Source organism: Colossoma macropomum, unplaced genomic scaffold (assembly GCF_904425465.1).
Source record: "Colossoma macropomum unplaced genomic scaffold, Colossoma_macropomum, whole genome shotgun sequence".
NCBI lineage: Eukaryota > Metazoa > Chordata > Actinopteri > Characiformes > Serrasalmidae > Colossoma > Colossoma macropomum.
Window position 1 is genome coordinate 926,281 of NW_023494803.1, and position 23,811 is coordinate 950,091.

Sequence of the window (23,811 nt, forward strand, 5' to 3'; positions counted from 1 at the left end):
TTTCGTCTTAAAACCCATCATTTAAAAACAGCATGTTTTGTTTACTTGGGCTATCTTTGTCTAATATTAAAAGGAGTCTGATGATCTGAAACATTCAAGTTTGACAATTATGTAAAAACAGAAGCAATTGGCAAGGGGGCCAATACTTTTTCACAGCACTGAGGTGTTTGCTCAGTTGTATGTGTTTTATCCTGATCCACAGCCAGAACTGGAGAGGGCTGTCAAACCCTCTTTATTTTTGATGCTGTTTATCATAAATAAAATCTCTTATAGTCTACAATACGGTCTATTATACCACACATTCTGTATGTCGGCCTATTCCACTAATGGAGCGTGCGGCCGCCCCTCATCCTGCACACCTCCTGCATTTTACATTTGCCATTTGCTCTGAATATTACCTTGGCTTTTACTTTTTCTCCAGTGTAAAATGACTTTACTTGCTCATCTTTCATTCCTCTTTGTCCAAACTCACTTCCCCCCTCTCTCTTTCTGTCTTTGTAGCCTGTGAGCTAATGAACCAAGGCATCCTGGCGTTGGTGTCGTCTACTGGCTGTGCAGCAGCTAACGCTCTGCAGTCCCTGACAGATGCCATGCATATCCCGCACTTGTTTATCCAGCGGAACGGAGACGGCACACCCCGAGCAGAATGTCAGCTCAACCCCAGTCCTGATGGAGAGAGGTATACGCTAGCTGCTCGGCCACCAGTACGGCTCAATGATGTCATGCTAACGCTCGTCTCGGAACTGCGGTGGCAGAGGTTCATAATGTTCTACGACAGCGAGTACGGTAAGTGTCACACACCTTTTCCAGGGTCACATTCAAGCACTTTTCAAGCACTTTCAAGGTCCGTTTTCAAGCTTTTCCAGCACATTACAGCTGTAGCAAATTACATATTTATACAATTTGTATCACATTAAAAGAGACGGTATTATGCTATAAACAACCAGAATTGTGTTTGGCTGATCTTCAGGGTTAAAGGGTGAATTAGCAGTTCTACATTAACTCCAGCGTTTAAGACTATTTATTGTTAAACTGTGTTGAACGATAAACTGTGTTGAAATAAGGATTATTTTATTTTTACCTACAAATCTAATTCTGCTGTGGAGCCACAACAGAGCAGTAAAAGAGCCGCGTGTTGCCGACCCCTGTTTTAAATGAACGATGGGAGCCGGCTCCCGTCCAAGAGCTGTTTTTCATTCTTTCTTTTCTGTAACTTAAGAGTTACAATGGCAGGAGGTTAGGGTGATCCTCTCCACGGTGGTATAATGAAGAGCCGTTTGGGAGCCAAAAGAGTCGGCGCTTCTGGGCGGGCCGAGCCAAATGATCTTGGTTCTCCAAAAAGAGCCGAAATTCCCATCACTGTCACACAAGCAGACACGCAAGCGAGCCCAGGTGGAGCAGTTTTCATTTTAGGCTGCAACTTATTTTATTTCTCCATCTAATAACCAAACTATTCAGTCAGATAGTTATTTGTTGCGAAAGAAATACGGTTACAATTTCAAGCATTTTTAAGCACTTTATCCAAAATTCCAGCACTTTTCAAACCTGGAAAATACAACATTGAAATTCAAGCATTTTCAAGGATTTCAAGCACCTGTATGAACCCTGCATATTTGGGTGAATTGAGTCAATTACATGGAACTCAATAGCTATGATAAGAAAGCAGCTCTGAAGGGGCTTTATCATGAAGGCTGAACCTTTCTTGCTTTTTTAAACGAGACTATATAAACATCGTACCAGCCCATTTTGAATTAACCCTCTAAAGTCTAAGGCAGGGGTCGATAACATGCAGCTCCGGAGTGTTAAATAATAAAATAACCCTCCTTTGTAGTAAAATAAATCTCTGCTGATCGTTCAACACAGTTTTAACAATATAGCAATTTAACAAAATGCAGCCTGTAACTGCTAATTCACCGACATTTAACCCTGAAGGTTGGCGCTCAGACTGTTGATTACCACAGCTACTCAGACGAGAATCTCACCTAGCTAGTAGCAATGTAGTTACGAAAAGGCACAGAGAAAGATTTAAGATGAACATCAATACTTTGAAGCCAAACTGACTTATTTGACTTATCACTCCAGCTGGTTTCCTGATACGGTATCTGCAAGTCAGCTTCTTGTTTGAATTTTCCCGTTCCACCTTAAATGGTACAGCAGTTATATTCTGGTGCCATTTAAGATGGAACAGGAAAGTTTGAACAAGATGCTGGCAAATGAGAAGCGACTTCAGCTCCATAAAAAGTCAAACGTGGAGAGACATTATACAAGAAGTGATTCCACTTTTGAGGAAACGTTTCCTGCCGGAGATGCGGGAAAAGCAGCTATAGACATATTTAGAGTTAAGATGCTAAAATGGACATTAAATGTTGTGGCTCCCAAGATGGTTTGATTTTTACTGAAAGGACAAAATGGTGGTTCTTCACATTTGGGTTGCGACCCCTGGGCTAAGAATATTTTCTTGATTTTTGACTATATTCTTAAAGGCCCCTTTAAAGGCACTTGCATATAAAATGATACCCACTTGTTATATAGCAAAATGTTCAGAACAATCTCAGCTGTCTCTGTGATGAAGCCCTTTTAGAGCACTATGTAAAGCAATAATTTGGCTGTAAAGCTGTAAATTGAAGTACAATTGAAATTCTTAATTGCATGAGTAAGGCTATGTTTTCACAAGAGATATTAAGAATTTCTAAAACCGTACTTCAATTTTTCACCTTTAGGGCCAAATTATTGCTTTACATAGTGCTCCAAAAGGGCTAAACCCATTTCAAGCACCAAAACAATTGCATAAGTAAGGTTATGTTTTGACAAGAGATATTGTTTTGGTGCTTGAAATGGATTTACCAACCAATCTAACCAAAAGTCATTTAGGTTCACAACAGTAGTAGAATGTATGAATAAAATAGTAGATAAATGTTATTCTCATCGCTACTTTCCAAAATCGCTGCCACAACTTCAGCAGCTATAAACTTTTTACACACAACTTCATGTCTGTGTCCTAGGCAACTAGTGAAAAATTAAAGGATAAGGTGTCCATTGGTCAGTTTCACGCAAAACATAGACGGACAAACGAATCCACCAATTACATCACTTGAAGGAACATTTATCTTTAACTCTTGGATTCAATATCTTGTCTATGAACTGTTTCTTTTAAAAACAGGTCAAAATGGAATTACAAATCCCTGCTTTTTGTTTTTTATTTGCATTTCACATAAAGTCACAACATTTATGGAGATGAGGTTGGTATTTACATACAACCTCCCATTCAGCCTGCAGCAGTTTAACCTGCCGAGTATGAGAGTGACCGAACTGTGGGCCAAAGAATCTACTGCAGACGATGTACTATAGTTAACACCCATTAATTTGAATTGCTCATTTTCCCCATTTCCCAGCAGCCTCTAAGCTGGACAACCTTGTGATTGCTGAGAGTAAAGCATATACAAGCTTCACTGAAGATTAGGACCACCCAATTTACATCAAAAGAGAGGAGATTCTGGGAAAGTACATGTAAATTGGTTATTCATAGGGCCCACAAGACCAACATTAACCTAATTAGAAAGCAATCACAGATATAGGCTCCCTGGGGCTTTACGTTTACTACACGACTGCTTCAGCATTCATTGTAATTGTTCTCCTGTGAGGCCAACTTTTCGCTGTAAAGCAGGCGGATGTTGATTAAACCTTTGCTTTCTTTTCTGTCGGCTTGGTGCTCTGATTACCCCTTTCAAAGGTTCTTCCTTTTTTATCATACTCTCCTAAAAATCCCCAATTCCCCAAATTAGAAACATCAGGGCACACAGCAGTTTCCTTCCTCTGGGCTGGGTTTTGCTGATTGATGGCAGCTTGCTGTGCTAACATGCAGCCATTACCAAATCACACACCTGGAATGAAGGGACTCACAAGAACAATGGGGGTCTGTCGATCGACCCAGTCGATGCAGAAGTCTACTTTGATTCGCTCGGTGTGGATCTATAGCCTGAGAACAGGGCTTCACATCTTTTTAAATGGCTCTGCTTTTGTGCACACGCGCCGTAACCGCTATCGGATTTGGGCTTTCAGGGGAGCAGCCTGCAAATTCAGACAATAGGATAGCTTTCCTTCTTCTATGGAGCAAGTGTTTTAGAGAAAGCTCTGGAGGAATAACTATGATATTGCACCTGTTTATAACAGCACATTTTGTACCAATTACAACAGGCTTGGTTTACAGCGCCTCTGTGTATTCCCTATTCTCTTGGATCCGAGCCATTCATAGTCACTGTGATAAAGTTTTAATATCAAGTATTCCCAGAACGGAAAGATAACATACTTCAATGAGACAAAAAAAAATGTGGCCATTACAGATGAAGCAAATAACAATGAGTGCGTTTACATGCACTTAATAATCTGATAACTGCAGAAAATCTTTTTTTTTTAGTATTCCGATCAACATGTTTACATGCACTTGAGTAATCAGATAATGAGAAAACTTCAGGTCTACATGAGTCAGACAGTGATCAGATTTCTGCTTTACAACCAGCCAATAAACTCACAGAAGAAGATGTGACATAATTACTCGGTAACACTTTCTATGAATGTCACCTTTGTAAGCATCTATAAACACATTCCTAACATGTTATAATGCATTCATAACGCATTATAAACATAGCTATAAATATTTATAAAAATGCATTACACGTTATAGCCATGCTTATTATACATTATGAATTGTTAACATAATACATTATAAGTACTGATCATAACAGATTATAAGAGCTCATAAGTCGTATTTGTCCGCTCTAAGTAAAGTGAAGCGTACTGTACTAAAGCCTCCTCCAGTGTTCAGAGTGAGGCTTCAAGTTGAAGTATTTACTGAAGGATTTACTGAAACACTAAAACATTCACAGTAAAGCTCATTACAGGCTTCAAATGTCAGAGTTTAAACTAGAGCTGCCATCAGTGTTTTACCCAATGTGGGAAAGGTAATGTACACCACCGTTAGCTTGGTATTTGTCTTTACTTTACGCTCTCCAAGCTGGGACTGACTTTATTGGCACTGACAGTATAACATGTTATTGACACTTATAATGCATTATATTAACAATTCATAATGTATAATAAACATGGCTATAAAGTGTAATTCATTTTTATAAATGTCTATAATCATGTTTATAATGCCATATGAATGCATTATAACATGTTACAGATGTGTTTTGAGTTGTTGTTTGAGGAGCATGAAGAGTTTAAGGTGTTGCCCTGGTTTCAAAATTCCCCTGCTTAACATGTTGGTACCAGATACCACAGGGCACCTTTAGAGGTCTTGTAGAGTCCATACCTTGGTGGTTCAGAGCTGTTTCCGCAGCATATTGAGGACCAACAGCATATTAGGCAAACAGCTCACGATGAGTCAGATGAGTAGTCATTGTTTTGGCTCTAAATGGTGCATTTTTAGCTAATGGATGCTGTCTTCTGTGTGACGCATCTATCTAGTAGTAGTCTGTAGCTTTAAAAGTCATTGGAACCTTTTTGCTTTACAAATTTGAACATGGAGGTTCAGGTCAGATAGGAATTGGACTGTATTTTTTGGGTTGAACCAAATTGTCAGGGCTGATTAAAGCTCACATCAGGGATCGTCTCAAAGCTATCTGAGCATTTTTATCTTGATGGTAGGTGGGGGTGGTGGAAGGAGATAAAACATGATGTTATTGGATATTTTTCATTGGTTTAATGCTATGTTCCCCCTCTTGCTGGTGCACTGTAATCAAAAACCAGAAGTCTTGGATATGGGCAAAAGTGATCACATATTGCTAGAGATTAAAACAAGAAATTAGTCTTTTAAATGATATGAGGTAAAAAGGTAAAAAAGGACGTTTTTGATCTCAAGTTACCTTTACAGGCCTTCACTGTTGCTAGTAAGTTATTAGTCCTGTGATTCATCTGGATGAGGAAGTATGTAGAAATGGCATTTACAGATATGGTCTTATACAGTTGTATGCAAACATTTGACTAACTCTAGTCAAATTACATGTTTTGTTGATTTTCTCAAGAAAATAAGTCAATGTATAATGTATAGGTAATTTACATATGGGATTTTTCTGCAACATTTTGTGCACAATATCTATTTATTTGCATGGAATGGCATATAAGGAAAGAAAATAAAACATTAAGCATAAAATGTGCCATAACATTTGCACTTATGTTTTTTCCAATGTGACAAATTTAGCGAAAATCTGCACTAATCTGTTCAGAGGTGACTCGTCATTTGACGGGGTGCACAAACTTTTTCATATGAGTGTATATGTTACCAAGGTCAGAGCATACAACACAGATAAATGTCACAAAGAAGTTCCTATGATCATTAAAAGGCACCACCAATTTCCCCCACTGGACAGCTAACACAGGAATTAATGTATTTGTCCATAGATATGATGACTTATGGTTTACATCACTAAGGATCTTACTGTATAACAGTCTACTGATAATGTTGCATGTTTTAGTTTAATTGAAATCAGTTGGTTTATCTTCGTACAGTAGAAAGGTGACAGCAGAAGTAAACTGGTGAGCTTTCAAATTTCTCTTTGCTCTGTGGTTTGCTGGTTTAGCTGAAGCTGCTTTTTAATGAGCATATTTGCGCCCATGTTATGGAGCAGGGACATGATTTGTTTTTAATGAAACCAATCTGATAACTAATTAGTATCTTGTAATAAAATACATACAGAGCCATTTTTTTCTTTTTTTTTAGCACAAACATGATGGGCTGATTACCTTCAAGCAGATTAAGCCCAAGTCTAAAATAAATAGGATTATTAATGATGAATGACTATTGGTATTTTTGTTTAGTCTAGGCTTAATCCACGTCTGGGAAACCACAGTGACTAACTAAAGATGACAGTTGTTAGCATAACTGTGGGATGCTAGAGAAGGGATCACTGGTTACACGTACCTTCAGTCCAGTTCAGTCACATTTGTAAAGCATAATTAATAAAGCATGTTGGAATAAGAGGTTGGCGGTCTGAATTCAATCAGTTTGCTAGTGCTTTTTTCTCTATGGCTAAAGTCTTAAAGGGGAAGTAAAGAATGAAACAGAAGTAATAAACAAGGCATAGCTGCACGAAAAGATGAGCACATTGTATCAGTGCTCCAAACCTCTATACTGTAGCTTGAATATTATCACAATAGGAGCCGCATTGGGGGAAAAATGAATGCAAACATAGATTAAATAAAGATTCATACGGCTAAGAGAACTTTCTAAAAAGCACAAGCAACTCAAGTGGGCAAAGTGTAATTTCACAACTACACAACTACAGGCAAAGATTATGAGAAGGAAGAGGTAGTAAACAAGAAGCAATGCCAACTGGTTTGGTGTGAAATGTGACTTTGTAGAGAAATTTACAAGGCAAAATTGTTTACCATTGTAGTACTAGGAACCAGACATCTGTACACTATCTACACTACAAATATCACCATTTTATCTGCTATCCAAAATGACCAGTGAGCTTACATGTGGCTTATAAGTGACTGATAAAAGTAAAGTAGTGCTAAGTTTGAAAAAATATGTTTTCTTTGAGTACTATTTTTTCCTTACAACGCCCTGCATGTAACTCTCCACACCGTATGCGCTTTGCGCTGTTTGGGTTGGCAGCATTGCGTTGCACGGTGTCAACAAAACCTATAGCTGATGTGAGTATTTATCAGAGGAGCTGTGAAAGACAACAGCTCCACCTTGGTGGTTAATTATTCAGAATGGTGGTGAACTGCACTGCACAAGGAAGCAAAAATAATCAGAGAAAATGCAGCACGGTGTGTTTATTCAGTTGCCGTTACAAGTACCAGAAATCCTGGTGTTGTAGCTGATTGTTTAGAAGCTACACACAAATACCAAAGCTGGACAACTTCACCGGCGATGACGACTCAAGACCAGTGAAAAAATGCAGAGCGGATTTCTTCAAATGCAGCTGCTAAAGAAAACTGCGCTTCCCTCTGTTGTATTTTCCACCACAGAAACTGGAATCAAAGTAAGAAACGTTTGTGAGTGAAATAAGTTAGTTGTCATTAGCCCCTGTGCATACATCACTGTTAGCCATGCAATAAAATAATGATCTACCTCACAAACTGGTAACTGCTTCAGTGCCGGTGGGCTCAGTCTCTCTCTCCCTTTTAGCGCTCTCTTTTTCAAGCTGCTGCAACTGTATATTTTGGTTCAAATCCATTTGGATCTATGACATTTTTGGAAACAGACTTTCCCAAAGTCCTCCTCATACTCTGCCATCTTCCAAAATAGGTAAGAAAAAATAGACAGTAAACAAAAGCTGCTGCTGGCGTTAGCCGTGTTGAAAAGCTGTAGCTACAGGCTACTAACAACAAAAGCATGTTAGCTCGCGCACTGATCTCAGCTAAAAAAGCGGTTTTGAGATGAAACATGGAAATAATCCTGGAGTAAAAGTTTATACTAAAAATACATTTTAGGTCAAAACCTTACCCTCTCAGGTGTCATGCAGGGCATTCATAACCTTTTTTGTAGCAACTCAACGAGACATAGCTTTTAGAGCCATTACATATCTGGACGTCTGGTTCCTAGTACTACAATGATGACCAATTCTGACTCTGTACATTTCTCAAGAAATGCCAATTTCATACCAAACCGCTCTGAAAGATTTTGTTTTACATCTAAACCACTGAATGATTAAGTCATTTTGCCTCGAGATGCGAGTCAGTTAAGCGCATGAATTGACACTGACTCGAATCCCCATTTCTATGTTTTGTATAGCTTTGGTTACGAGCATTGACAGTTTTCAGTATAGGCCTGCTGCATCAATCAACAGCAGCCACACTGGTGCATCGCTTAACCCACGCAGGATAATGTTTAAGTGAAAGAGGCAAAAGTCATACTTACAGCTGTATTGAATTTATTGACATAGTATCTCAGCTTTGAGAAACTCTTATTATAACTTACTAGCATTATTTATTACAGTGGCTGAGATGGGCTTCCAAAGACCCTGTCCACCAATAACCAGAGTTGTTGGAAATGGTCTAAAAACTGTCTGGTTTGTATCTAACCCCATCCAGCCCCCCCATGTTACAATATTCTTACTTCTCACTTACCCACAGTGAAGCGCTGTCTCCTTAAAGTCTATCAAGAATTAACTTTTATGGCATTCAGCACTGTAATAAAGTTCACTGCAGGATAATCAACTTCTTCTCAACCAGCAGCAATTACTGCTCCTCTGTAGCACTTTGTCTCATTAAGCCTGAATCCTAAACTCATCTTGCTGTTGTTTTATTAAGTTGGCTTCATTAAGTTGGCATTGCTTCTTGTTTACTACTCTTCTTTCTCACAGTCTTTGCCTGTAGTTGTGAAGCTAAAACAAGGAACTTTTGAGAAATGTTTTAGAAAGTCCTCTCAGCTGCATTAATCTTTTTTTTTAAATCTATGTTTGTGTCCATTTTTCCTCCTATTTTAATAATATTCATGCTACAGTATAGAGGCTTGGAGGACTGATAATGTGCTCATCTTTTCGTGCAGCTATGCCTTGTTTATCACTTCTTTTTCATTCCTTCCTTTTTATCCCATAGATATCAAGTCATAACCTGATGCTTTTTTTTTTATTCATATTGTTTTGCAAACATACAGAGAACACACTGCAAAAAATAGTATCTTGTCAAGTCAGTTGATCTTAAATCTAGTTGATATATGTAATATTTCCCGTTTTGAGATGGTTGTGCACGAATGAAGCAACAGACTCGATCTCCCAGAATCCTCTGGGAGATCACATGACCTTACCGCTTCCTGAAACACACACGGACTTCATCTCCCAGAATGCACAGGGAGATCAGCTGACTTCTGGTTCCCACACACGCTCCTATCAGCGATTAAGATCACCCAAATTCTAATGTGTTACACCTGTTTTTATGATCACATGACTCTATCAGTTTAGCCTATCAGCCCAGGCTTTAGCAGTAGTTAGTGGTGAGGTGGTGTTTCTTCTGAAAACTGCTGAGTGTTTTTCGATTGTATTCCTGTGTATGACTTGCTGTTTCCCCGTTTTCTCTGACTCTGGTTTCGGATTTGCCCTTTGGATTGTTTGCCTTGGATCATTACAATAAAATTATTTATCTTATTTTTAGAATTTATTACTTGTTTTAGGTAATTTTTCAAGTTAAATTCTCTATTATACTTGCAGATAATTTTGATGGTTTTAAACAGATTTAAATAAACAAGCAAAACTATCTGCCAATATAGTGAGAAAATTTCTGAATAAAATTACTTAAAAGAAAATGACTAAATAATTAAAAATTAAGCTTACAGCAATCTCGACAGGAGAAATATTAGATAAAAAGATAATTTAAAGATAATTTTATTTGACAAGGTACCATTTTTTGCAGTGCACTTATTCCGTACAGTTATTGTACTTCGTTCTTGGTCGCTTTGAAAGAATAAAAGTATGTCAATCCTTTGGAATTCATTGCATTCATGTATAAAGTTGTCTTATTTTTGGTTCGGTGTTTTTCTAAGTTACACTACAGAACAAACACAATATATTTAAATTAATAACACAAACATAAATGTATTGTTCTTGTCCATTAAACAAATCACTCAAACATTCACAGTGTAGATTGGAAAAAGTAGATTTCAAAATGAGCTAATTGACGTCCTGGAGTCCAATCAGTGAATTTAGTTTGGAGGTGTGGGTTAGAGCTACTGTGACTTATAGAAGAGCTCTTAAAAGACCTACAACCAATAGTTGTTGATTTGTATAAAGCTAGAAAGGGTTACAAAGTCATCTCAAAGAGTTTAGATATTTCTCAGTCTATGATTAGGCAATTTGTCTATAAATGGAGTTGATTTAGTGCTGTGTCTATTCTCCCTAGAAGTGGGCAACCAGGCAAAAGCACTCCAAAGGCACTGTGCAGAACACTTAAGGCACACTGTAGAACTCAAAACCATAAAGTAACAGCTAAAGGCTTGAAGGAATCATTGGAACTGCTCAACATATCTGTTCATGTGTCTACCAAATGAAAAACGTTGAACAGGCATGGTGTCCATGGCAGGACAACACGGAAGAAGCCGCTTTCCAATAAAAACATCGCTGTTCGCTTAAATTTTGCCAAAGAGCACCTTGACACTCCAAAGCACTACTGGAGAAATGTTTCATGGGCTGATGAAAATAAAAATGAATTGTTCACAAGAACATGCAACACTACATTTGGCGTAAAAAGGGCTCTGCATACCAACATTAAAACATCATCCCAGCAGTGAAGTATGGTGGAGGGAGCAGCTTGATTTGGGGCTGCTTTTCTTCCTCTGGATCGACTGCCATCATTGATGAATAAATGAATTCCCAAACTTTCCAAAGTATCCTACAGGATCATGTCAAGATGGCTGTCCAGTAGAAGCTGGGTGATGCAGCAAGACAATGGCCCTAAACATCAAAATAAATCTACTGAGAAAAAAAAAAACAGAATTATAAATGTTTAATTGTTGTGCACTATAAAGACGTCAAAGATTATAATTGTTTGTGTGTTTAGTTCATTGTGTTTGTCTATACTTAAGATTGCACCGTTAAGATAAAGTGACCCTTATTAGTCCCACAACGGGGAAATTTCACCTCTGCATTTAACCCATCTGTGCAGTGAAACACCACATACACACTAGTGAACACACACACTAGGGGGCAGTGAGCACACTTGCCCAGAGCGGTGGGCAGCCCTATCCAGGGCGCCGTTTGGGGTTAGGTGCCTTGCTCAAGGGCACTTCAGTCACGTACTGTTGGCTGAGGGGATCGAACCGGCGACCTTCCAGTCACAAGGCTGGTTCCCTAACATCCAGCCCTTGACTGCCCATCACCATCACACTTTAGTAACGAAGTTTATTAATGCAGGTAATTAGGTCATTTGAACGTTTTCCAAACTTTTACTTGCCTCTGTATATATTACACCTCTATGTTGTCCTCTTTTTCTTTTTTAACATTTTTAGAACATGTTACTGAAGGGCAGCATCTGTAAGGCCTGCATAAGCCTTTCATGACAACTGACAAAAGTCTATTTAAACAGTAATAAAGGCTAAGTGGTATTACAACTAAATGCTTGTTGCAATAGGTTTATATATATGTCTCCATGGGTTTATGTCAGCTGTTATGAATGGCTTATGAAGTCTTATAAACGCGAAGCATGTTCCTGAAGAAAGATATCCACCCATCCTCCCACGGCAATCCACTGATTTCACAGCTTTCAAATTCATTCAAATTTGTTGCATTCAGCTGTTGACCCAGTAAACGCATTTCAGCACCTGATATCCTTTCTTTTATCCCTCCATCTTCTTATACAAGTCTACTGATTTTGATAAAACTTTGCGCTTTCAAACTAATCAAACTTGGCATAAACCTCCAACTGCTGACCCAGAGCACAGGGCTGCATTTCACTTCCTTTCATCCTTACTTCCTCCCACAGAAACACATTGATTTTGATTCGTTGTGAATTTGCAAGCACAAACCACCAGCTCTGACAGAAACATTCTGCTCTCGATGCAAACTCATAACTCCATCTCCTGCTGATAGCTCTTGTTCATTTAACCCCGGTATACTTTCTCTCACTCCTCTGTTCTTCTCTATGTGATCTTCCTTGAAATTGGAAGCTACAGCCAGTAAAGCCAGGTCGACATTTGACCCTACATTCCAAATCTACTATCCTTTTTTCATCCTTGCATCATTTCTTGGCATTAAACTGATTTCACCACTCTTTGAATACTAAAGCTACAGCCAATACTTTTTTAAATCTTTGTTTTTTTGGTTTTCATTGTTTTTAAATGGGCATTGACAAGTCGTGTTATAATCACGAACTTTGCTTTGTAGTTGCTTTTATAGCTTTCATGGATTTTATTTTGCTGACCTCAAACCCCATGATGCAAAAATATGTAAATTATGCAAATGTATGGCTCATTTACATGTTGCAGTATCTATAAACTACATTAAGCTCCCCCCAAGCTCTTCAGTAAGCAAGCGCTAATCCTAAATGGATACAGCTCAGCAGTCTCAATAACAACATAGTAACAGTTTAGGGTCTTTAGCAATACTGAATAGAGGATTTAATACATCCAGCATTTCATTCACCTTAAAGAATGCAAGTTAGCAAGAGGAGACAACACAGTCTGAACCAGCCTTAACATATCAATAGCATGAAGTAGCAGCCAGAGTTAGGTAGTAACAGAATACATGCACCAGAGTTACATAATTAGAGGACAAAAAGGTAACTATAATCTGTTACAGTATAATCTGTAATAATCTGTTACAAAAAGGCAGTAATCAGATTAGAGGTACATTATAAAAACAATTTAAAAAAAATAATTGTACATCTTCTGTTCAATTTTTGCAGATGAAATGACCTCATTCTACCATTGTCTAGTCTAGGTCAGGGGTCCCCAGATGTTAAGAGCCATTTTGTCCTTTTAACAAAAATCAAACCGCCTTGGAAGCCACAACATTTTATGCCTATTTTACCATCTGGCTGTAAATATGCCTCAGTATCTTCTAATATCCTAGCATAGGCTAAAAAATATAGTTAATATAAGGAAAACGCAGACTTACTTTGCTCTGCTTTAAGCTTTAGCTCAGCTTTTATCTCATCTCCACCTGGAGAGTTTTCCATAAAAGTAACATTAGAATAGTTTCTCGTAAGATGTCTCTTAACGTTCGACTTTTTACGAAGCTGAAATCAGCTCCTCATTTGCAAGCTTCCTGTTCGCATTTTCCCATTCCACCTTAAATGGTGGCGCCAGAATGTAACTGCTGCACCATTTAAGGTGGAACGTGAAAATTCGAACGAGAAGTTGACTTGATAGTTTCTCATTGCATATTTCAGGTATCAGGAAACCAGCTGGAGTGATTATAAATGCAATAAATCCATTTGTCTCCATATTATTGATGTTCACCTTAAATCGTTCTCTTTGCCTTATTGATAGTTAGCTACTAGCTAGGCAACATTGTTATCTGCGGTGCTATGGTGACCAGCAGTCTGCACACCAATCTTCAGGATTAAAAGTCTGTGAATTGGCAGATATACATTAGCTCCAACTCCAACAAGACCATTTATTGCTAAAACGATGTTAGAATGATCAGCAGAGCTTTATTTTACTGCACGGGAGGATCATTTTATTTTTATCTAGAAATCTATTTTTGCCTTGGAGTCACAACAGGGCAGTAAAAGAGCCGGATGTTGCCGACCCCTGGTCTGTGTGGTTGGCATAGTAACACTCAAGCTGATTGGATACAAGCAAACACCACTTTTCTTGACATTTATGGCATTTTGGCAGACGCTCTTATCCAAAGCAATGTGCAATTTGATCATTTTTACACAGGGAGGTGATTGTAGTGTTAGGAGTCTTGCCCAAGGTCTCTTATTAGTGTAGCATAGGGTGCTTGACCAGGTGGGGATTAAACCCTAGTCTAAAGCATGGCAGGCAGAGGTATTATCCACTACACTATACCAAGCATTATAGACCTCAAAAGGATTAGTTTGTCCTCTGCTTCATCACGTATGTTGCTGAAGCTCCAAAATCAGCTCAAACTGGACTGCAGATATCTGAGCTAAATTAACATGTATTGATGCTATTGTTTTTTTCAGAAATGGAAAAGTAGCAATGTCACCATTTTCCTTTTTTAGTGAGGAGCAAGTCGTATCATTGTTTCTTGAAGACATTCTGCCATTTGTTTCTTTTTAGGATGCAACGACAAGGCAAAACTGAAGGTTTCCTTAAATAACATCTTACATAAAGTGCTAAATCAAACACTCTACTGTCTCTTCTTACAGTAGGGACTAGTAGTTGAGCTGTACTAGTTCCTAGCCTAGTCTACATAGTAAAGAAAAGATGAGACAATCGCAATTTTCAGCCATTTGCTGGAGACAATTACAGCTAGTGCTGTAAAAAGAAGGACTCTATCAACGAGCCTTTACTTACTGTGCGGTGCTGCAGGTGTTAAACACAAGGTCAGCAGTTTCAATTTTGATTTTATTGACTGTGGAAGCTACAGTGAAGTGAGCCTCGCTATAACAATGTCTCTGGGACATAATCATAATGCATCCTATGGCTCTTACATAGTTTTGGCAATTATATGTAACCCATAATATATTGTTTCATTTATCTGTTTTTTCCACCACCGCTCACCCTTTATGGGGACGTTAACTTTTCTTCTCTATTTCCTTTTTAATGTTACACAATTCACCATTGTATTTATTGTATATAGTCATACAAATACAAGGTGACCAACTTCCTGAACACCAACACCCACAGTCCCTTCCCCTCCACCCACAGCAGGCCCTGCCCACCAATACTGCCCTTCTAAGGGAAAGGAAATATAGAGAGAGCTGAGAGAGGTGGAAAAAGCAACATGCAGATGATGGGAAAACTGGACAGGACAGACATGACAAAACAATAAACAGAGGAAAAATTCTGCTTTCTCCATTTTTTAAATCATTTTATTTCTTAAAACAGTGCAGTTTTCCGGTTTGCCTTGTTTAAAGACATTTTAATGCAATTAGTTTGCACTCCTTATTTAATGACTTTAAGTAGCAATCCGAACAAAATTAGAGATTACATTACTTTACATTATAGAAATCTTCTCGTTACATATTACATCTTTTAACATGTGATCAGTAGGGCTGTAATCAGGACCACCATTGTTGAGTCCAAGACAAGTCCAAGACCATGACTATTTGCAACTGAGTCAAGACCAAGTCTAAATGAGTCCAAGTCAAGACTGAGTTTAAATGTAAGCAAGACTGAGTCAAGACAGAGTAGTATATCTAGCAAGTATGGCAGTGCAGAGGTCAGCAAACCTCTCAGCCATGCTACAGTTAAGCAATAGAGCACTCGAGGTTATGTGTTATTGTGAAATAATGAGTGTTTTACAGCTTTTATACAACAGTCAAATAAATAAAGTAATAAATTAATAAACTGGGCCGTGAACGCGGCGTTTAATATGTTTTACTGTTCGCAGTTCCTTTACCAAATTATAGTTCCTTAACGAGCAGCTTGTTGCTACGTCAGAGTAACGAGCTCCACCCACTCGCTGCACAGCCGGCAGTTCGTTCTCCAGCTCCTTACGGTAAATTCCCAAACTGTGTTCACCACTCAGCAGCTTTTCAGTCGGCAGATGTGACAGAAGAACAGCTAAACAACCTGGAATCAGCCAGAAATGAACCCAATACCATTTGCCACATGCATAATCTCGTCTTCAGAGTCTGACCAAATCAGACTGAGCCATAAAACTGCCGCAATGTCAAGTTTAGCTCAGTTTTGTCAGTTTTTGCCAGATCAGTATTAATGTTTTGTTCCAGCCAGTCTGTAAAGCATCTTACAGCACGTTTAGTTTGGCGAATGTAACTAAATGTAAGCTGCTCTGGATAAGAGCATCTGCCAAATGCCATAAATGTAAATGATATAAGATAATTCATTTGCATAAGGAAAATAAGAGAACAAACAGGAGTCATCAGATAAACGGCACTTAAATGTTTTATCTTTAAGAGAGAGGAGAAAATCAAGCTGCTTCAGATCTGAAAACATCCACAGGTGTTTCTGTCCATCCTTCCACTGTGAGAAGACAACTCAACATTGTGGGTCTTAAAGGATGTGTAGCTGTCACGAAGCCATTACTGAAAAAAGTAAAGAGACCAATCGAACAATTGTGTTCTCAAAAGAATGTACTGACCATCCCAGAGTCCAGACCTCAACATCACTGAAAGTGTTCGTATTCAGGACACAGGAAGTTCAACCATGTCCAAGACTGAACTTTGGCGGTGTGGAGAAAAACCACTGCAGATTTCTTACATACATACATACATACATCATCTAAACCGCTTATCCTTCTGGGTCGTGGTGGCCTTCCGCCCAGTGACAGCTGGGATAGGCTCCAGCACCCCACCGCGACTGCAGATTTCTTAAAAAACTGAAAACAAGTTTTCTGAAAAGAATGAAAGCTGTAATCAAAGCAAAGCGTGGACACACTAAATACTGAAAAAGCTGATATTATATTCAGCTGTTAAAGCCTCTGTGTTTCATTCAGTTTTTTTTATTTATTATTTAAGTTTTCTAACAACCATATGACTCGTAAATGAAGTAACATCTGTGCTGCCGACAAATTTTCCTTTTATAGCACAACAAGTTGTTAGAAGCCATATTGCACCAGCACGTCCAGTTGTGTTACAGTCTGTTGGAATGATAGCAATGTAATGAACTATAAAGAGTTTTCGAAGCATCAAAAACAATTTTTTGTCTCTAATCGATGGTCAGCTTTTGCCTAATCCAGGGGTCAACAACATGTGGCTACTGAATTAGATTTTTAGGGAAAAATAAAATAATCCTCCTTTGCAGTTAAATAAAGCTTTTAAACAATAAATGGTGTTAAATGTTGGAGTTAATGTACATCTGCTTATTCACCCTTTATTCCTGATAATTGGCATGCAGACTGCTGGTCACATAGCTGGCAATGTGGATAACAATCTTGCCTACCTAGCTTATGAAAAGGCAAAGAGAAAGATTGATTGATTGAAAGATTGATAATTTGGAGATTGATTTAAATTGGAGACACATTATAATCACTTATAATCACTCCAGCTGGTTTCCTGATACATTTAATTTGCAATGAGAAACTGTCAAACACTAAAAAGTTGTAAAGCTATGTAGTTAGTTACATTCTGGCGCCTCAGGGACCATTTAAGGTGGAACGGGAAAATTCAAACAAGAAGCTGGCGAATGTCAAAATGTAACATTGAGAGACGTTTTACAAGAAACTGTTCTACTTTTGAGGAGAAGTTTCCTGCTGGAGATGCGAGAAAAGCAGCTATAGCTGAGCTAAAGCTTAAAGCAGAGCAAAGTAGGTTGTTCCTATTCTGTTTTTAGACTATACTAGTGCATCAGCACATACTGAGACATATTTACAGCCAAGATGGTGAAAAGTTACTTCAATAAAATGGACATGAAATGTTGTGGCTCCCAAGGTGCTTAGATTTTTGTTGAAACTTGACAAAATGGTTCTTCTGAACATTTGGGTTGCTGACCCCTGGCCCAATCATCGCAACCTCTGAAGGCAAACTTCCATTTTTATCTTTGAAGAAAATCTTCCCGTTCTCCTCACTGTTGAGCAGCCTTGAGCTGACATAGTTAACCCCAAAGTCACTCTCATCTATGTAGACACTAGTAATAATGAGGCTCTTGTTATAATTTTCTCCTTCTGAGCAAAAGCGAGATGACCTATACTTAATTGGCTCTGTGGGAGCGAGAGATTCCAGTCTGTTCTCGTTCTGCAATGGGTCTGGGTGGTTGAAGTGAGAGCCAGTTAAAGGAAAATCGAGAAAAGTCTCGGAATGCTCCGATTCTGGAATGTGGCCAGATGGAACCAATCAGCCAATCAGTGTCCTGTCAACCCGAGCTCTACGCATTTAATGCAAGATAATTATCCAGGCTAATTTTAACTAATCCCTCGAGGATCAGTGGCCGAGCCAGCACAGCATGATCACCTACTCTGGTCTTTGGTTTGGTGTAGAGTGGAGGGCTGAGCACATGCAGAATTAAAGACAGTAAACACTGATGGAACAATCCTACCATTTTCTAGCATCTGGCTACAGGAGGGACCATAACCTTGACATAAGAATGCCATGTTGTGGAAGGAAGGTTTGAATTAAGAGGGGGTTGGAGGGTCCTCCCATAAGAGTAAAGGTACCCCCCCCCATAAGAGAGCCAAACTTGAACTTGGGGTGGTTATTTCCTCGAATAAAATGCCATCTTTCCTATGTTTGCATTGTGTTAAATAATATATTCCTCCCCCTGGATAATCTGTAAACTTGCTCAGTCCAAACTCATAACTGTACAAACTAGTGCAGGGTTTCTCCACTGGGCCGAGTACCACAAGGGGGCTGTGAAGCACCCCTTGGTAGTCCTTGGACCTGTACTGAGGGGGCCAGTAGTTTGTAGTGGGTCTGTGGTGGTACTTTGTCATAGAAATCAGTGTACATATAATTGACTTCACAATAAAAAAGAAATAAAATGTCAACAACATTAACACGAGTTCCACAATAACCGTGCACAAAGGCAGCTTCTTCAGTTGTTTTGCCCTTTGCCTCTAGAAACACCTGACCTTTCAGTTGTCCACTCGCACCAATATTCTGTTATGCTGTGTTTACTAATACACATCACGTACTGCAAGAGTAGGCCGCCACAAATCACTGTGTTGAAAATTTCCCAAAAATGTTGGGTTTTGATATTTTGTGGGCCTCTGCTTTCATGTGATAAACAGGTGGGCCTTGAGGTGGAAAAGGTTGAGAACCCTTGGTCTAGTGCACTAAGCCACATCAAATATGTGGTGAAAACTCGAGAAGCTCCAGAGCATCTCAGTCTGCTGAGAAACTTTAGGTACCTTTGACTTTAAGTCAGCAGCAGACGCAAAGAAAATATATTTACATTTATTTAGCATATCGCTGCTGTCGGAAGAAAACCTTGTATCTCCAAAATGGTAACTTTACAGGAGAAGAAACAAACATATTTTACTTTTAATGTGAGTCAATGGAACCAGACTTTTTCATAGTAATTTTGGGCCGTTTCTTTTAATTCATTCATCATGTAATTTACATAGAATGTAAAGGACAATAGGCATTTTCAGATGATGTCAAAAACTGAAAAACGACAAAAATGGAGATACAAGGTTTTTTCCCGACTGCAACAATATGCTCTTATCCAGACCGACGTACATAAGTGCTCTGTTGTCCACTCAGAGAATGTATCCTAACTAGTACAAACAGATCAGAGTCCAAACTACTTTTTGAGCTCAGACACTGTTAGAAACAAAAGCCAGAAGAGCTGAAACCTAGAAAGAAAGACACAGAATTAAACATAGTATAAGTGCAGTACAATATATGTTAATAAGTAATTTGATTAGTGCTCACTTAAGTGCTGAGATGGGTTTTCAGTCTGCGTTTGAAGGCTGTGAGAAAGTCAATGCAATTATAACAATGCAAACTTCAATGTTTCGGTTATGACAATTTTAGCTAATTTTGAGCATAACATAGCTTTGACAGTTGTACACACAAAAAATCATAATATTTTACATTAAAACACAAAAAGTTTACTTAAATGCAGAACATATTTGTTTCATTAGTGACAATTAAACATGTTCCACACAGATTTTTACTTCAAAACAATGGGATCCAACTGCTCACCATGTGGCCATGAGGGACAGGGATGCAGCCTCACTTCCTGCTCTAAAATGCAGGGGTGTGGCTAAAATAAGTCTCCACCTATGGACTCAAAGTCGTTGTGTTTTGGTAGTGACATGAAACAGAGGACAGCATTTTTTGAAAAGTTTTTTTTTTTTTTTAATTAAATTAATTTAAATTAAACTCATGATAAATCTAATCTTTTAGCTTTGAAATACAGCAAAAAGTTCAAAGTAGTTTAAAACATAATAATATAAAAATATACTTAAATTAAAAAATACAGAAGAGCATATTTTTAGTGTATCTCCATAAATTACATGAAATTACCAAAAGCTTTCTGAACGTACTTCATGTACACCATTGATTTATGCTTATTTTTCTCAAGAAAATGATGTCCAGTCTGACCCCCTTGGTTTTGGACAGATGTTTTATTAGCTTTATTATGCAAGACAAGCAGGCTATAATGAAATGGCCATCGATTGAGCTTTAACGTAAACATTTTACCAGCATTTTCCCATTTTTGATTGAAACTGCTTAAATAAAATTGACTCAAATTAATATTTTGCTCAAGAACACAAAGTCCAGAGGCAACATGTGATGCTTGCCATTTATGCTCCTTCTCATCAAAATGCTTTTAATTATTATCATTATTTTTTTTTTAAATCAGAACCCATATTCTTTGGTGCACTAGGCTCTAAGATCTTCAACCTACGAATAGTTTTGGTACTTATTTTCTTTAGCCTTATGGGTTCAAATGCATATCCGTTTGACCCTTTCAAGGCACAGCAGGAGGAATAATAGGCTAAGAATGTGAATTATTCTCTTTGATGGTAGTTACTCTGCTGAGGCGCTTAGATTTATTTATTCACACCGCAGCTCCAATATCACATACTCTTACTCAGTGGAACAGGCTTGTTTGTGTTCGTTTGGAAATATGCCTTTAGATATATAATTAGGCTATTAAGCAAATCCAATTTCCATCCCAGAGGACTTCTTTCAACCCCCCCCCCACCATTCTGTTTGTAGTTATTAATATATTACAGGGCTTACCACCTCTAGGGATTTACTTTGTCCTTAGTTTAAATCTGCGGTTGTTGTAGTTCTATTAAAGAGGAACAGCTGAGGTTAAAGAGCAGAAGATAGCAGTAGTGAAGACCACCTGGGCTTTGCTGATTTAGCAATACTGTGATGTCAATGGCCTTGATTAAGTTTCTTTTTTATTGAGGTGGCCGCTTTTTTGCCTAATTGCATGCACATATTTTACATTGTGGAAGAAGCCGCCCAATAATCAAACTCAGAAACAACCAGTGGGAAACCCTTAAGGTCTTCTAGGTCCTCAGAAAGGCCTAACGATTTCTGGAAACTGAAAAATACAGTGTATAATTTGATTCATTATTATTTCATATATTCAATATCCTTGTTTTTAAACTCATAATACTTGTATTTAATTGTAAAACAGGTGGTTAATATCTTGAATTGTCAAAAATTGAATCTGAACTTTTCCCTGGAGTATCTACATAGATACAGCCAAGAGAGCTCTCTCATTGGTCAGGCCTTCAGGAGCTGGACAGAAGGCCTTACAGGTTAGATGAACTACCAACATAATAAGGAATTAATAGAGTTAACTAAGCATTATTGATTTCCAGTGGGACCAGTGCGAGAAAACCATCACTTTAGGCTTTCTGAAGGTCCTAGATACCTCAACGACTGTGATTACAAACTGAAGTCTTAACAGGCTTCAGTCAGTTGTTAGAAATGGAAAACAGAAGCAGCTCTTTATTGAAAGAATCACATTAAAACTTGTACATAAAGACATTACAGGAGAAAATATACTTTACTTTCAATGTAAGGCAATGGAAACAGACTTTTTCTGAGTAATTCTGGGCCTAATTTTCGAGTCTCATGAACTTCACTCATAATGTAAAGGACAACAGACATTTTCAAATTATGTCAAAAACTGAAAAAAGCAGCGATATATAAATAGCTTTGAATGTCTGTGTTTAACAGAGGTGGCAGGAGGGCACAAGAAGTAATGTAAGTAAATGTACTCTGGTTAAAAAAAAAAGTTGAAGTATGGTTTATATTTTTTTTACTCAAGTAAAAGTAGAAAGGTTAAATGGTCCTAGATGTACTTAAAGTAAAAACATAAAAGTATTTATTTAAAAAGTTCTTAACTGAGGGTGTTAATAGATGTATGCAACTATGACATTAAGTGTAAATAATTGGTTTATGCCAGATTTTCTTGCATCAGCTGCAAAATCATCAACTGATCTCAAAATATTTTTTTAGAGCGTACGCCAAGAAAAGTGTTTTGAACTAACAAAGTCAAAGAGTTCTTGGGAGTAAGGTCATGGATATATATATATATATATATATAATGTAAAAACATTTGCCAAACAGAAAAGGAGCAGAGCAGATCTTTATGGCCAGCGTTACGGACAGGCAGTTCAGCACCTCTAAAGGCCTCAGCATACTTTTTGTGGAGACGACGTTCGCCTGGCTTCAGTGAACAATATGATGCAATTCTGGAGAAAACAAACTACTGCAGATGTCACGCAGAGGCTTCGTTCACCGTATCACTCACATGACAGCTGGGCGAACTCTGTGGACGAAGACGATACGCGACAAAGCCTCTGATTGGTCGGTAAAAAAGAGGCGTGCCTTAAAATAAAGATGGACAACTCTGAGGAGCTTTGGGTTTGGCAGACACTAATATTTCACTGTGAGATGCACATTTGTTAAATAAACAATGAATATCTACTAAATGTAAGAAGTCTATTATTCGATAGTACTTAGTAGTACTAAGCACCAAAACATACAGGTTATCTTATATTTAGGTTCATAAGAGGACGAGGCTGAAGTTGGCTTTCTATTCACCAGCTTCTTCTTTGAATTTTCCCGTTCCACCTTAAATGGTGGCGCTATTCTGAGCTCAAACGTCACCATAGTTAGAACTGTGAAAGAATCGTTTTCCAGCAGCCATGAAACTTATCATGAAATGTCATAGCGATGTGGAGCATCCGTGACAGGCAACACCAAACCACAGAAGGTATGCGAGGTTGTAAGCTCACGAAGGCGCTTTCGGCTTCGCACAACCCTCGAGAATTTCGTTTCACAAGAAGTGTTGAGGCCTTAATGCAGTTCAACATCACACTAAATGGATAGACTAAAGAAAGAAGCACTTATTGTTCTTCTTTTTGGAGGAGAAAGAAGTGGAGAAAATGTCCAGCAGGTTTAGCCCACGTGAGCACAAGCAATGTTAGCAAGAGTCTTGAGCACCACAATCAGCAAAGAGACACAACATCATATTTCTACAATAAAGTAAACTACTCACCAAGCTACAATGATGAGGAGTGCTTGTTGTCTTTTTCTCAAGGTCTTTTAGCAAATCGATGAACAATGTAGAGAAGTGTTTCTCGGCCCTGGCTCTGGAGGCCCACTGCCCTGCACATTTTACTGCTGTTCTTACTTTAGCCCACCCACTTTAACTCAATAATGCGCTGGTAATGAGCTGATTATTTGGAGGAAAAACAATAAAAAATGCAGGGCAGTGGTCCTCTAGGACCAGCATTGAGAAACACTGATGTAGAGGTCGGTACATTCACCTGTGAATTAGTTTATCTTCAAGCTGAGAAT

At 38.3% G+C, this 23,811-nt stretch overlaps 1 protein-coding gene across 1 annotated transcript in view; it reads left to right on the forward strand.

Moving 5' to 3' along the window:
• grid1a (glutamate receptor, ionotropic, delta 1a) overlaps positions 1–23,811 on the forward strand; it is a 644,001-nt gene that overhangs the window by 420,335 nt on the left and 199,855 nt on the right. Inside the window, exon 3 of the mRNA XM_036593689.1 lies at positions 502–786. Coding sequence (XP_036449582.1) covers positions 502–786 — 285 coding nt within the window. The remainder of the gene's footprint in view (positions 1–501; positions 787–23,811) is intronic.